We start from the raw sequence: 15926 nt of genomic DNA on the forward strand, positions 1-15926 counted from the left end.
TGACAAACTATCCATTGGTGGTGATTGGTCAGTTTTCATAGAAGCAGTACATGGTTTCTACACTTTGGACTAGCTTGGCGTTTTTTAAATTTAGATGTTTGAGGAATATTCCCATAAGTCTCGATCCAGGATAACCCCAAATATTCCCGTTATCTCCGGATGACACGTTCCCTGAAGTAGGTTTGTTCTTTCGTCCTGAATATCGAATTATCTCAGGGCCCTCGACCAGACCTAAGATAAAGTTATTATTTGTTTGTTTGTTTATTTATTTATCTACTTATTTGTTTACCAATTTCTTTACCTCGAGGAGCCGTGTTGATTGCGCCCCATGTGTCCGTGCGTGCACTGACACGGGAGTGGGAGTGTAATCACGCGTAGAACTTTTGTGGAGCGCACATGACCACAGTTAACTAATTACACGAGCTCCAATGAAGAAGTGAACATTGCTGAATTTCGCCATCCATCCATTGTCATCTTAAGAAATATTAACAAAAACGCTGAGGAATCCAATAACCGATTTACAGTTCTCTTCCTGATGTGTTTCATCGTTCAAGGTGAGGTTCTGTAGGGATATCTGTGTCTCTTCAGTAGCTCACGGTATATTTGAACCAAAAGTCGTGATCAAAACTATAATGCGTCTATTCACCCGTATTGTAGCATTGAAGATTATTACAGAGTACGTGAATTTAAACAACATGTATACTGAGTATATAAAAGAGATATCTCCACACATTTTCTTATTAATGGGTAAGGAAAATTGTATTGTCTGATCAGTGGCGTCCGGGTTCAAGGGAGTTCAGACACCTCCCCCCCCCCCCCCCCTCCACCTATCGGACCATCTGTATGGTTTTTTTTAAACGTGTCTGACGCAAAAATTATTGCAACGGTTGCGCGTTACTATTCAATTTCTCACTTTCTTATCTTCCTCAGGCCGAAAAGAACAAAATTCGTATGAGTTTTTTTTTTTTTTTTTAAATTTTTTATCTGAAAAGTGATCGAAATTTGCATCCCTCCCAACCTTACATCCGCTGTAGAGTAGTCATTGGTCAAGTGATCTCTCTCATTCCTCTGATTCAACTGTCTTTTGTTCAATAATTAAGAAAATATATTTAGCGTACAATACTCGTAATCAGTTATTTTACTTTCACTTAGGAGAGTAGATTTACGGCACGACTGAAAGTTCCTTACAGTAGTGACGCTATGTGACCTTATGTAACGCAATACACTACATCCGCTCCAGTTGTTTTCCCAGCGGCAACCTGTCGCCTGGAACTTCCAGGTTGTATCCATAGGAGATCTCCTGGCATGTGATTGATAAGTTACTTGCCGGCGACACATACACTTAGCGATTTTCACCGACCACGGTGATCGACGAAATAGGCCAAGTGTACCTGCTGTAGCGATGGCGTTGTTCGCCGATCGCCGTGATCGGCGTTGAAAATCATGCCAGATAACGGCGATTTTCGCCGGCGATCAACTTCGCGCCGATCGGCTTATAAAATCGCCAGGTGTGTAACCGACTTTACAATTTGAAATGCCTGTTGGTAATGTAAGAAAGCCCGACCGGCTTAGGACAATAGTCTGGTATACCGGAATAAATCTTTCTTTATGTTTTTTTCCTCTGGACATGCTTTTAATTAAAATTACATTTCACTGAGGATAATTTGGAAAATTGTTCCGCACAAGGACCGATAATGCACAAATATTACTATGCAAAAATCAATCATCAGCATGATAACCCAGACACTTGAGGCACCCTTAGGTCATACAGACGACCAGAGATCTTTCAGAAATATACCCTCAGTGGGCATTCCATCCGTTGGCAGACGTCTATAGACCTTTCAGAAATATTCTCTCAGTAGGCATTACATCCGATGGCATTAATATGTCTTACAAAATAAACACTTGGGCTAAAAATCCCAATTGCACTACATGCTTGCACCAAAGTAATTTTAAAGAAGACGTTTTTGCCATTTTTTTAAGGACATTTTCTTTTCAACAAATTAAAGTTTCATAAAAAAAGTTATAAAAAGCTCTGAAAGTGACACTTACGGAATACAACTTAAAAACGCAAATAATACCGAAGAATTAGTTTGTTTTCAGTCTTTCATCATTGTTAATCCGACGGCAGGCTAGATCACCTTGTTAGCTACTAATTCCTTATCAACTACATTTACCTGGTAGGGAGTCTCGGTCAGCGAAAATCAGCGCAAAAGTAAGTGTGCGTAGCAGTTTCCCTGACAAGAACAACCACTGTTTGTTACTAAACTGTTGTTTCACTCGCCTCCACTAATCGAGATATTTTGGTTTTATCGATTGAGGTGATATGGTTGACACTGTTTACGGTGACAAATTCACATAACAAAACTTAACCGATGAAACACGATTATCCTGTAATGCCCTGAGCGACGCAGCGCCACAGTTTCGTAGGAAATGTTTCCCCCTTTATCTACTGATCGAGAACTTGGAACAGGATGGAACAAGTTGCATTTGGCTTAAGTGTCCACCTACGTTTTATAACGATACTAGGCCAAGTTTTTCCCAAGGCCGATCAGCGTTAACCCATGGTTAAAGTTTGTTCTGAGTTTCTCTATTCTTTTGTTCAAAAGCCTTCATAGGATAACTTTTTCTATTCCTTTTAGAGTATCCAATTATCAATTTTAGACAAAAAATTTTACTGATTTTTCTTTTAAAGCTTTCAGGTCTGAAATCAGATTTTACACTAACCGTGGGTTATATTAACCCGACTACGAACAATCCGGCCCTGATCAATAAACACCATCTTATTTCACTCCACTTTTTTTTCCCTTTCAATGGCTAGCTGTTCCATGCGCGTGCCGTTCTTTAGCCTCTGTAGAATGTCTTTTAAGGTGTGCACATTGCAATTCTCTGTTCTGTACCTGCAGGGTCTTGCAGTTCTTCTGCTGTTTATAGTGGCATTTTTATTCATATCAACTTTACCGATGGCTATGTACCTCTATCAACGAGACAAAACTACACGCTGAAAATTGTTAAGAATGAACTGGAATTGCATGCACCGCATTACTCTTTACTTCTTGCTAAGTGCCATTGTTCAAGGTATGTTTTCTTATGAAACACAATTATTGTGCTGGAATGACCAGGTCTTGTTTGGTAGAAGTATAGACCCTTGTGTCTCTAGGTAAGAAGATATTTTCTAAGATCTCACAGACACATGCCCAAAAGCTTTTAAAAGCTGGTGAAGAAAATCTAGTCATAATTTCCCCCGAAAAAAAAAAACGGCCGAAAGCTTAAGTCCACATACTAGCCTGGTGTCAACCTTTGAGACTGACGAAACAAATTCAAAAAAGGGTTTGAGACGAGTAATACCACTTCGATCTTATCTTTTCAAACATTGGATTTCAGTCTGTCTTTTAAACATAGAGATATAAGGCTTTCAAGCATAACACTGCATGTGGAATAAGATGGCATCTTTATTCCCACAGGTCGCGTCTCTAAAGCAACCAACTTATATACTTCGCGCGCAACAGGGAATGACAGCTGGTCATGTGATCAAACAGAACCATGTAAAACCATTTGGAGGGCAGTGTCTTTGGCTTCAGACGGGGATATAATTTACCTGGATGGTATCAACACTGACCAAGATCCCTATAACTGTCAATCAACACAACATCCGGGGCTTTATATCAATAAAAGCCTTGCCTTGGTAGGAATTGGACCCACGCCTCCGCATATAAGATGCTCTGAGGGGGCAAGTTTGACATTCGACGGCTCCGGAAACGCCACGCAGATAAATGTTACACTATCAGGGCTATTCGTAAATGACAGCTTGGTGTACTTTCAAGACTCTTCCGCTAACATTTATGGCTGCCAATTCGTTGGCAGCAAACATGGCGTGAAGTTTGTGATAAACAGAAGAGTGGTGTCTGATATTGTTATTACCGATTCAAAGTTTGTTAAAAACATGGAATGCATCTCAATTTTTGTCACGGATTCAAGGATTGGATCTCCAATTATACAACAAAACTTCATTTTAAAGAATTCTACTATGTCCGAAAACAACATTGCCAAAGGCGGAAATTTCATTTCCTTCACTGAATCTCCAGGTAACAAAAAGACTGTAAACTGTTTTATCGTTGTGGAAACTGTAACATTTTCCGGGAACACGTACAACTCAAAAGGCCTCATTTACCTCCGGTTCAAAAATGGTGAGCAATACTCTCAATACCATGAGGTGAAATCCATAAACAACCGACCATTACCGATAAAGGAAAAATTGATTGATCATCAGAGGAACAGTGAGTTTACCTTCAATTGCCAAAATGTGAGTATTTCTATCAACTCAAGCAACTTGACAGCTCAAAATGCAAGAACACTAAATATGTCTGCAACCAACATTTTATTGCAAATCTCTAATTCACGTTTCAACCGTCACCGATCGGCAAGATATGGAGGGGTTGTATCCTTAAAGGGATCTGGTGAATGTGAGCTGAAAATATCAAACTCATCAGTTATCAACAATACCGTTAATCAAGATAATGGCGGAGCTATCGAAACTGAATGCGCTAGAGTCAGGTGTACTTTAACAAGCAGTACTTTTACAGGTAACAGGGCTGTGAAAGGAAATGGAGGAGCAGTAGATCTCCGTGTCATCTCCACTATTTCCAATTATTTCAAAAACGAAAATGAAAAGAAAGACAATGATTTAGAGGTTGTAGTTAGAAATGTAAGATTTAACAATTGCAGCGCGCTTTCTGGTGGAGCGCTAAGCATCGTTTATGATGGAGGAAATCTTGGTGTTGTTACTATAAGCAACAGCTTCTTTATATCTAACGAGGCTCCTGTTGATAAAGGTGGAGCCATCCAAGTCAAGCCAGTTACTGGTGATAAATCTCAACAAATGCACAGCAATATTGGTGTTATAATCCGTGGGTCAATATTTACCAACAACACTGCAGCAATTGCAGGTGGTGCCATTTATGTAAACGTGATCGATCAAAGTAGCGTTATTATCGAGAAAGTAATAATCGAACGGAGTAGGGGTTTGTTAGGCGGATGTACCATTGTTGGATCCAGCTCATCCTTAAAAATACATAATTGTAGCTTTGCAAATAACTTAGCAAATGCCTTGGCGATATTTCACAATGTGAAAAACGTTGAAATCCTAGATTCGTCATTTGTGGGTAATTACCCTTTAAGTGGATCATTTGGAGGGGCCCTTGTTATTTCGGATTATATGAAATGCAAACCGGAACAATGGCAACAAGGATCATATGCGATCATTCAGAACACAACATTTAAAAGTAATATAGCATTGATTAGTGGTGGAGCTGTGTACTTAGCTAACTGCAAGACAAAAATTCGGAATTGTCATTTTTTTGACAATTTCGCCCAACGTTACGGTGATCATGTATACGCGCTGAAAACAAACAATTTGACGATACTAGACAGCATTTATAAGCAAACCGGAAACAAGCCACGATTAATCAACGGAATGTATCACTCTGACCATTCTTCACTTATTGACATAGTTGATATAGAAACTCTGGTTATGTCCAACACAACAGTGGAAAGCAAGGCGTACAGTCGTGATAAAGGTTTGATGATGGCGACCAGCATCAGTGGTAAGGTAATGCTTGGAAACGACAGCTTCCCAGTGGAGTTTATTTGTCCTGTTGGAAGTAAAATTAATATTAATTGTATGCCTGGTATCCTGTCCACTCCAGACCGACCTTGCGCGTCTCATCGTCATGGTGGAGTCTCTGGTATTCAATTGAGATGCTCTGTTTGTGAGGGAAATTCCTATAGTCTGCAACGTGGTCGAGCCAGAGGAACCCAGTTTGTTTCACCATTTCAGTGTCATCCTTGCCCATTTGGTGCAAACTGTACTAAACATATAGTCGCCAAACGTGACTTTTGGGGCTTCAAAGAGCAGCGAAACTCTTCGCTGCTAAGGTTCACCATGTGTCCTATGGGGTATTGTAGCCAGCCGACGGAAGAAGACTTTCCTGAATATAACAGTTGTCAAGGAAACCGGTCTGGCCAATTGTGTGGGAAGTGTAAAGACAACTACACAAAGACTCTTTACTCTACAGAATGCATACCATTAGACCCGTGCAATATTTATTGGTACTGGGCCATAGCTTTAGTTTATGTATCACTCTGGGCTTTGTACTTAACGTTTAGGCCTCCGGTGGTACCTTGGATTAAGCGTCAGATCTTGTGGTTCAAGCGGAAAGAGCCCGTGGGCCAGAAGGTCATCTTCGAGCAAGGGTATCTGAAGATTCTTTTTTACTTTTATCAAGCAGCAAATCTTGTTCTTATCTCTGGCTCATCCCAGTTGGCTATAAAAGACAAAATCATTGAACCAATAGTTGGCGTGTTCAACTTCAGATCTGGTTCTCTTCAGGGATTCAATTGTCCATTTACTGGTCTCTCGGTGGTAACAGAGCAGCTATTGTTAGAATCTCACGTTGTTTGCACGTTGCTTGTAATATGTGCTTTGTATTGCGTGCTTTGTGGTTTTCAGAAGCTCCGTGGCAAAGGGAATCCATCTCCTGGTCCATATATAGGTGGCATCTTGCAAGCTACTTTGCTAGGGTATACAATCATAGCAACCAAAAGCTTCAGTTTGTTGCGTTGTGTTGATATTGGTGGGGAGAAGCGTTTGTTTTTTGATGGCAGCATTGTTTGTTTTCAATGGTGGCAGCGTCTTTTGACGGGATTTGTTTGTGGTTACGTGGTACCTTTTTTGTTTGTCCTCCTTTGGGGCTCTTGTAAGCTATACGATGACACTATTTCCGTGAAGACTTTCCTTGTGGCTTGTTTTTTGCCCCTGCCACTGCTATTCTATTGGTCTTATGGTGTGTTGCGTGCAACGTTGAGAGGCACAGTCCCTGAAATTGCGCCTCGGCAAGATTCAAAAAGGTATCTGGAAATAGTTCTCTATGACTCCTTTAAAAGACCTGATGAAGGAAGTAAACTGTGCCTCTGTTGGGAAAGTGTCATGATTGGCCGTCGACTGATTCTTGCTGCGCTGAAGTCATTCGTCAGCGACCCATTGCCTCGAGTCGTCATTATGAATTTGCTAAGTGTTTTGTTTCTTATTCACCACACTTTAACTCTGCCATTTCGTGATGGTATTGCAAACGTAATTGAGACCATTTCACTGGCTTTTATTGTTGTTTTGGGATCTGTGAACGTGTTCTTTGCTTCGTTTGTTTCGTTGGGTGTTTCAATCGACGACAAGGCCTTTCGACATTGGTGGAATGTTTTGCAAGTGGTTGAGCTCGTAATTCTCAGCTTAGTGCCCACATGTTTTTTGCTGGTACTGGTCGTGGCTGTTGTCTCTCTATTGTTCCGAATAAACGTTGTGAGTATTCGTGCGATGTACAGAATCTTGAACTCCTTTTGTGCGCGTTCCAAGAACCAGACAGAAGAGAAGAGATCACTAATGGCAGTTCACTTAGATCAAGACAAGGCTACAATTGGTGGTAAAAGATGACCATACTACTGTGCAGCCTATCTGCGAGGAAAAGCACTCATCCGCATCGTTCAAATCAACAGAGAAAGCAGCAAATTAAGAAACAAATGAACCGGCTTAATATCTACCAAGAAAAACTCTGTCTTTGATTCGGAGTCAGTCTTCTTCCTTCCTTTAGAAAATCTTTTCGAAGGTGGCTTCCTAGTTATTCCTAGAAGATGGAAGCAAACTGTCCCTGTGTTGGGAAGGTGTTATGATTGGCCTTCGGCTAATTATTGTTGTACTGAAGTCACTTATCAGAGACATATATTTTATAGATATTGTGTAAACTATACCCTCACAGAGACAGAACGAACATTTTGCATTTTGTAGGGAGCAGAAAGTTATCGGTGCGCTAGGAGCCGTGCGTCGTGACTCGAAATTTTCACATCAATGAAATCTTTTTAGGTCTTTAGTTGGTTTGCGTCAGTTGCGCTTTGAACTTACATTTTCTTTGAGTAAAACACAGTGTCAATTCATCTATGAGACTCGGACAAGAAATTAAATCCAATATTGTTTATTTTGGCTACGGTCAACTTTGAAGTCTCGGATTATCATTTTCATGTGACGCCACAGAGTTTGAGGGTTCACCATGTTTATCAGGGATTGACAGCTCAGTTCGAGGTTAACAATAAGATTTTCCGAGTTTCAATTTACGCTTTTCGCTCTACATATGTGAGTGGCCCGGACCGAATAGAAAGTAGCCGCTTTTTTCGTTACTTCTCTTTCTCTCTTCGAGCTCCAAAAAATATTCGCTTTTTAAACACAAATAGTTACTGATGACCAGTTTATCAGTTTTACGTGCGTAAAGATTTGACAATTGGTCAGTGATGAGTCAAAAAACCTTCAGGTATCCCAATACTACATAAATGCAGTTTTTTTTGTCTCGTTAACCATAGATTTTCAGTTTTGTATCGGAGGTTTCCATCGGTCAACGTATTAAATTTTTTGAGAATGCGATCTGATTTGGTTTATTTACGTAATTATCTACCTGAAAATCCCCCGTAGACTTTCGTCACACCTTAGATAACCTTTATTTCACCGGCAGCCATTTTACACTCAATGCAGTAGCGTGTTTATATAACCCTTGTAAATATTGGCCGTTACATGACTATATATTTACCAGTCATTATAACTAAACTGTTATTTCTCATTATTATCCGCTAAAGAATCTCTGTAAGTTACTTTAAACTCTCTCCCCAGACCACTCACTTTAGCGGCTTTAACTTCATTTCACTGAACTTCAGAGAAGTTTCTTTCCTCAGCTTCTTCTTCCGCCAAACGATACCAAAGTGATGGGGGGCTCTATCTTCTCGGTTTATGTACTCCCCATTCAGATTGCAGTAAAGGCAACTTTTGTACCACCATCCTCCCTTAAAGCGCTCGGCACAGTTGCTCTTAGACTTATCATTGTCCTTGTCTTTGGTGGAGAAGTACATGGACCTGTGCGGACGGAGAGCATCACCAGCAGAGCCTTTCCCCTTGCTTAATGTTATTTGGTACAGGGAGGCTTCGTCACCAACATTAAATTTCTTATACGTGGTAGTAAACGTTTTGTGGGGGTGATCCCAGGCCTCCAGCTCCACTCGTAAAGCAACCGTACGATTGAATGTCAATCGATGGAGGTTTTCATTTCCAAGCCAAAAACTTGTCCTCCTTCCCAGCCTACCAAAACCGTTTCTGTATTCGGTCCAATTCCGAGAGAAGTCCTCCTTGTTGTTGATCCTTCTCTGGAAAACTGTCCAACCACCTCCATCTGTTTTCATGTCGCAAAACACCTTGATCGCGCCTTTCCCATCGGGGTCGATGCGGTACAAGCCAGTTCGGGATTCGGTAACTTCGGAGCAGTCTGTTGGGATAAGTCAGTGTTTTTCAATAAAGTATTACTTCATTTGTTAAGGCATCAAACGTCCTTGTTTGTCTATGGACAAGAGATTTGACATTGTGGAAGCACAGTGCGACTTTCTTCAAATTTATTGGGATCTTGAGCAGTCAGTAAGGCAACGCCAAGGAAGGCGTTGATTAGAAAAAGGAATTTCCTTTTTCAGTTAGAAAGATTCCAAATTAAAATCAAAATAACTTGACGTCGCGCTTTCCGTTCGCAGACGACGCAAATTGTAGTGGTTTCACATTGTTATGCAAGAAATGTACAAAGTTTTAAAACGCACGTACTGAGCTATTGTTCTGCCCATTAGATCTTTTGTTTTGCCACGTTTTCCTTGCCGTCGCCGTCATGGTTTACTGAAGGTCCCTATCGTAATCTACCACATCTAAGAGACTTTTTTTTTTAATTAAACAGCTTTAGCAATTTTTACTGATATTGAACTTTGGCTCGCGCGTTTTCACATTTTATAGTTTTAGGTGAATATAAAATTATTGACTGAAAAAAATCTAATGAGGCAAAAAACCAAATCGTAGCTTACGTTTGTAGATGCCTCAAAACTGCTCAATACAGCCGTCACACTGAGGATTACTAAGGGCGTTGTTGGGAGGTGGGGGGAAGACATGGGTTCCCCTTGACCACTCCCTCCCCCCCCCCTTTGTGATAATTTTTAGTCAACAAACTATAGATGTTATGAATGGTGAAACAGAGAATTAACTCTGAAGTGTAAATTAAAGTGCAACTTAAACCCATGAATAACCCACAGGGCGTTAGCCCTAATAAAGGGAAACAGGGAACCACACGAGGCAAAGAAAAAATCTTTTGACCTCGGTGGGAATCGAACCCACGACCTCCGGATTAGATCTACCGTTACTCTGCCGACTGAGCTATGAGGTCGCACAGAGAAAGTCGGGGACGATTTAGGATGGTGAATCGCGGCGAAGAGAAAGTAAGGGTACATATGAATGTTGTGCCGCGTAGCACTGGGAACACAAATGGTGAAACAGAGAATTAACTCTGAAGTGTAAATTAAAGTGCAACTTAAACCCATGAATAAACCACAGGGCGTTAGCCCTAATAAAGGGAAACAGATGTTATGATCCTGACTCGCGAAGAATCTTCCGCCAAAATTTTTTTTCCAGCCTCAGATATTCATCTGGTAAACTTGTCCCTCTTCCCCCTTCCCTCCCCCCCCCCCATTCACACTTAAAGTAACTCACAATCTGTTACGTACTCAGGCTATGACATACTGTGAACCCTTCCCCCTCCTTGCCCATTTGACGTGCAGACCATCTTTCATGAAACAATAGTTGGGAAAATATGTCCCAGAAATCATAGCGCAATTAAAAGTTGGCCTACCTTTTGGTAAACCTTCGGCAGGTTTAGTAAATGCGAGGGATGACATCATGATTATCAACCACAAGCTTGTTACATCCATTTCAGTGTCTGTGAACGATAACAAATAATGTAATTTCTAACGTTTGAGTGACGTGGGAACGAATTGGTCAGAAATTAATATTTTGATGGCACGTTGAAGACGTTCGCGTGGTATGATGGGAGTTTAGAGGAAAAATCAAGTCTTTCTAGGTCGATCAGTCTTATGCTTGACTACTTTCGTTTTATATTTGTTGTGATTTTGGTTTTCCAACTCCCTGCAAAATATCATCTACAATCACTGATTTTTCTTTGTGATTAGTAGTCCAGTCAGGTTAGTTTACCCTTTCCTCGGGGTATTGTGCTGCTGGATTAGATGAGGAATACGTTTCCACGCATTTTTTGACCACATCTCAAAAGTGTTTTTTTTAAAGTGCTTTTTCGGACCTGGCGTAGCACAGATTATTTTTGTAAAACCCCAAATTTCAGTGTGCACACGTTAAGATTGTATCAGGATGCGAATACTAGAAGACTGACTGACTCGTCCTAAAAAAAAAGAATTTCACATTGAGCGTCTCTTGTGAGTGTGGTCGGAATGAAAAATATATCAGAAGACTATGACAAGCGGTCGAAGATTAATTCTTAGTATTATGGTGTAACCCTGATATAGCTAAAAGTTGGGTAGGTACGAGTTTCTCTACCCTTACATAAGGAACGAACAGGAATAAAGAACCCTTCAGCTACCTGAGGAACATCCTCGTATATTGAACGCTCTTGATTAAACAATCTTTCCCTTCCCAGCCAGTCCAGGGGAAATTTTCGGAACAAAGCGTGTCAAACTAGCTACTTAATCATGCAAAATCCTAAATATTGAGTTCGCGAGAAAGCTCACGTCAAATTGTCCGATTAAAGCGAAATTAAAATAACTGAGATCGCAGAGCAAATTGTTTAAAACAGTAAACCTCTTTGCGACTGGATTAGGCATTTCGCAATAGTTTGTAGAATGACCAACAATAAAGCTGACGCAGGAGTGGCAGAAATTCAATAAAGAAATAAAAATACTGTGTCTTATTTCGTTGGAATGATTGTATTTCAACGAATACCTGATTTGACTTCACGAATACTTGAAGTTTTTCTTGTTGAAGTGAAAGCTGTTTTCCATCCGGCGAAAAATTTTATCGCTAAGAGTTCATTTTAAGCTCGAACCAGCCTGAGAATTTATTTCGATTTGCGATTCACAGTGGTTCTCTTTTAAAAAGGCTTGACTGGTTTTCGAGAGAGCTGGTCTCCCGCCGAGCTTTCGATAGAAAACTCAATTTTTGCATTGGCGTGGAATGTAAACGAAGAAGAGTGGTGTTACCAAAGTTCAGCCTTTCAATTTAATTGATCATTAACAGTTCAAATTTGAAAGAAATTTGATGGAAAATTGTGACGCAAACTTGAATGGTCATTGAAAAGATTCAAGAAGTGAAATTAATATTCAGATCAACGCAGGTTTATACATAGAAATATGGAATGTAAAGTTAAAGCTTGGTAATCGGGCAGAGAAAGACTAATGTAATTTACTATTAGTTGAAACATATTAACAACGTCTCTCTTTACTTTTAGTGGATATTAGCGTTTTCCAAAAAAAAATGCTGGACGGTGTTGATGAGTTTTGAAAATGGCTGTATTTCTACACGCATGGTAGGAAGTTTCCTATGGGAAAGCTCTTGATAAGACGCAGAAATGTTTAAATTAAATACGGAACTACGTAGTACGATTATTCGCTGTTCAGGTAAAAAATCAAAACAGCGCTTTCAAAGCTATAAAATATGACAGCAGTACCTTTTTACGATTAATTCTGATTGAGCTTTCCAGATAGTCTATTTGCTGTACCTTGGGCGAAAGAAGAAGATTGTTTGTTTAAACTCGACGCTAGAACAAGAATGTTGTCTTCTTTCATTCGAGGTTGACTATGAACGAACTAATACTTGTTAAGGTTGTTCCAACCTGAGTAATAAGTTCTGCTTCAGTTATAGTCAAACTTACTTTTCTCTCTTGCGAAACAACTTTTCTTTGCTTCCAATTATAGCTTCACCTCTCTTCGAAAATGAGTGAAGAAAGTCACTGAACATAGACACGGGGATTTAAAATCAATTAGATTCTTAAGCGGCCTGAGTTTCCATTTGTTTGGATCAATTTCAGCGGGGATCTTTCATGCATGCATAGCTAAACGGGTTGCCATTGGATGCGTTAAATTTTCAGCAGCAACCAGATTTTCTTGCTTGATGTTGTACTTCGTGCAATTCTGTTAAATGCTCATTCAATGTTGACTGCGACCGACAGTCTATCAAAAAGACGGTTGGAATTTTTAAAGTATCTGAGTCATTATACTCAAAAAAATATCTATCGAAGTGATTCTGGGTGAAAAGTAAAGAACGAAAGTTAATAAAATACGGTATTTTTTTCCCTAAAAGATTCTCGTTTGTTTGTTTGGCACATAAAAATAACAGAGCAGAAACGCTTTTGGAAAAGGCGTCCTGTATTTCGATCGGCATACCATCAAGCACTTTTCCTCGATTCCTGAATTTTTCGATTCTACGTGTCAACTGACAATTATCTTCCTAACTGCTAATGGCCCAATTTTAAATTGCTTTTCACACATCCTAAATGAACACTCATATTTTGATTGGTGCCGCTTTAAAATTTACGAGCTCTAATAAAATACTGAGAAATGTATTCAGTTATGGAACCATTGAGTTGAAAAAACCGTGCGCGAAAAGAACATATTTTTTGTTTATATTTTTTGTATCGGGGGTGTTAGGTCAGACTAAAAATTCCTTTTGTCAGCGATTCTAAAGTTTCTTTATTCACATAGTTACTTGCTATATTCATCTGCGCATCCATCACACGTCAAGAACTCCATACCTAAAATATATTAAAGTTGACACGGCAACCAGGTGGACAATCAGACATAGTTTGAAGCTACACTGGTTTGCAGATTTAATGAATGTAACCGAAGAAGTTACAATTCATAGACCCAACGTTTCGACACTCCTGTCTAGTGCCTTCATCAGGGGTGATCTAAACGCTGCAACAAGAGGTCCTTATATATGATCACTAATTAGCGGCCTTTTTTTTCTGACGAGGTGTAAATAGGCGTCAGGATCACCCCTGATGAAGGCACCAGACAGGAGTGTCGAAACGTTGGGTCTATGAATTGTAACTTCTTCGGTTACATTCATTAAATCTGCAAACCAGTGTAGCTTCAAACTATGTCTAACTCCATACCTATTTCACAGTTTCTCAGACTTCGTCGTTTATGTAGTGACGACTCTGATTTTTCCGAAAAAATCAGGAGCAATGTGCCAGTTTTTCGATAAACGTGGCTATCCTGTTTCTGTCGTTCAAGTGGGTCACCACCACACCCAACAAATTGATCGACCGTCAGCACTACAAACGGCTGAGAAGGGAAATGCTGATCGCATTCCATTCACTCTCACATTTAACTCTTACAACCACGCAGTTAAATCTTTCATTCTCAAAAACTTTGAATCACTTCAAAACGATTGAGAGATTGGTACTATCTTTTCGTAACATTCATCAATTTCATTCAAACGTGACAAAAACATAGGCAACTTTTTGGTCAGAAGTTCATTTCAAACCAATGACCAATCTGGAACTTTCAAATGCACTCGCTTACGATGCAAAACTTGTCCTTTCATTCATAACGTAGAGAAAATGTCGATCCATTGAGATCACCTAGAGATCACTTCATGTGCACCTCCGACAATGTCAACTACTTGCGTTTATTGCAAAAATTTTTACATTGGTTAAACACGATCAGGTGACCGATTCTGAGAACACCTTAAACACGATCACTGGTGACCGATTCTGAGAACACCTTCGAGACGTAGAAAGAAATGAGAAGGACGCATCCAAACCAGTCGTTAGACACTTTAATCTCCCTAATAATTCTATGCAGCATAGAGCAGTTTGCGGCCTTTCCTTACATCTAGGCAGTTCGGAAAGCCGCAAAACTCTAAAACAAAAGTTATCCTTTCAAATCGGCACTCTTTATCTCCACGGTATTAACGAGCGCTTTTCATTCAACTAATCTATTCTTGTTTTTTCGTCACCGTATTACCACGTAGCGTAGCTCCATTTCCGCATATAACTCCACACACAACCGACAATTTCTCAAATCGCTCTGAGGAGGGCTAACGCTCGGAACGTTAGCCTTCAAACTCTTTAAGGTGGCCAATTTACGTTATCAACTCAGTTGACTAAGACTAAATTACCCAGTTATACTTTCCCACCGACGCAGAACAACAGTTTCCCTAAGAAACTTACCCCCTTTATCTAGTTTCTCCCGGCCTAATTGGAATTTCTATAATTGAAGTTCACCTTCGAGGGTCCTTTCTTAATTTGAATTTGACTACGCTGATATTAAATTGCTTTGTGATGATCAGAGGCTTAGCAACTTGAATTCACGTCTAAAAATTAGAACTTTTCAAGTTTTTTTTACGCAATTTACGTTTCACGGTAAACTGAAAACAAATTTCACGGATCAATTGTCTTCTATTTTCTCCTTTATTTGTCTCAAAGGTGACTCGTTTTTCTTGAAACCTCAATACAATTAGGTCTGTAAGGAATTAGATTTCACTCTTTGCTTTCACGCACGAATTTTATAAAAATCCTCGTGTCACGTAAAATTTATGCTTTGCATTTTAAATTTGGCGTTAATCACGCGTTATGTATAAACCCAAAGCTGCGATCGCTCTGACGAAGGGCTAACACTCGAAACGTCAGCTTTTTCACTCTTTACGGTGGCCAATTTACGTTTTCAACTCAGTTGTTAACACTAAATTACCTGCTATACTCTCCCACCGACGCAGCACCACAGTTTCTTTAGAAACTTGCCCCCTTTAAACTGTTAATGTTCGTTCAAGCTGCACGTTTCGTAAACTTTGCCCCGTTTACTCGGGATACAATTCTGACGAACTAGACTCAATCAAACTGTTTTAATCCATTCTCGTATTCACCCATTTACAACGGGTATGTAAAGAGCATAACTTGTAAGAAATCGCTCTCTTATACTATATTCTCTACATTATGATTGGTTGTTGCTAAGCACTGATTTAAAAGATCATTCAAGGTTGCGTCGATCATGCAAACCGATCAAAG

General features: G+C 39.8%; 2 protein-coding genes across 5 annotated transcripts; one reads left to right on the forward strand and one right to left on the reverse strand.

Annotated features, from left to right (window-relative positions):
- The first annotated feature begins 376 nt into the window (after positions 1 to 376).
- On the forward strand, positions 377 to 8658 carry LOC113664518 (uncharacterized). Of its 2 annotated transcripts, XM_027180124.2 has the most exons (3): positions 393 to 554; positions 2907 to 3078; positions 3465 to 8658. In XM_027180124.2, exons 2-3 carry the CDS (start codon positions 3018 to 3020, stop codon positions 7481 to 7483), a joined length of 4080 nt encoding a protein of 1359 aa, XP_027035925.2. In that variant the 5' UTR covers positions 393 to 554; positions 2907 to 3017; the 3' UTR covers positions 7484 to 8658. The 2 variants fall into 2 exon arrangements, with proteins under 2 accessions (XP_089036549.1, XP_027035925.2); XM_089180423.1 differs by lacking the exon at positions 2907 to 3078 and having other exon boundaries at positions 377 to 554.
- Positions 8460 to 15803, reverse strand: LOC113664519 (fibrinogen-like protein A). Of its 3 annotated transcripts, XM_089180477.1 has the most exons (4): positions 12789 to 12961; positions 12585 to 12635; positions 10743 to 10829; positions 8460 to 9350 (listed from the first exon to the last, which is right to left on the reverse strand). In XM_089180477.1, exons 3-4 carry the CDS (start codon positions 10819 to 10821, stop codon positions 8710 to 8712), a joined length of 720 nt encoding a protein of 239 aa, XP_089036603.1. In that variant the 5' UTR covers positions 10822 to 10829; positions 12585 to 12635; positions 12789 to 12961; the 3' UTR covers positions 8460 to 8709. The 3 variants fall into 3 exon arrangements, with proteins under 3 accessions (XP_089036603.1, XP_027035927.2, XP_027035926.2); XM_027180126.2 differs by lacking the exons at positions 12585 to 12635; positions 12789 to 12961 and adding an exon at positions 15613 to 15803; XM_027180125.2 differs by lacking the exon at positions 12585 to 12635 and having other exon boundaries at positions 12789 to 12931.
- Positions 15804 to 15926: the final 123 nt, after the last annotated feature.

Source organism: Pocillopora damicornis, chromosome 8, assembly GCF_964200805.1.
Source record: "Pocillopora damicornis chromosome 8, jaPocDami1.2, whole genome shotgun sequence".
NCBI lineage: Eukaryota > Metazoa > Cnidaria > Anthozoa > Scleractinia > Pocilloporidae > Pocillopora > Pocillopora damicornis.

Coding starts and splice junctions, on each gene's coding strand:
- LOC113664519 (XM_027180126.2), bottom strand. CDS start 10,821: ATGGATGTAACAAGCTTGTGGTTGATAATCATGATGTCATCCCTCGCA. Junction 9,351..10,742: donor TGCCGAAGGTTTACCAAAAG/GTAGGCCAACTT, acceptor TTATCCCAACAG/ACTGCTCCGAAGTTACCGAA.
- LOC113664518 (XM_027180124.2), top strand. CDS start 3,018: ATGAACTGGAATTGCATGCACCGCATTACTCTTTACTTCTTGCTAAGT. Junction 3,079..3,464: donor GCTAAGTGCCATTGTTCAAG/GTATGTTTTCTT, acceptor TTATTCCCACAG/GTCGCGTCTCTAAAGCAACC.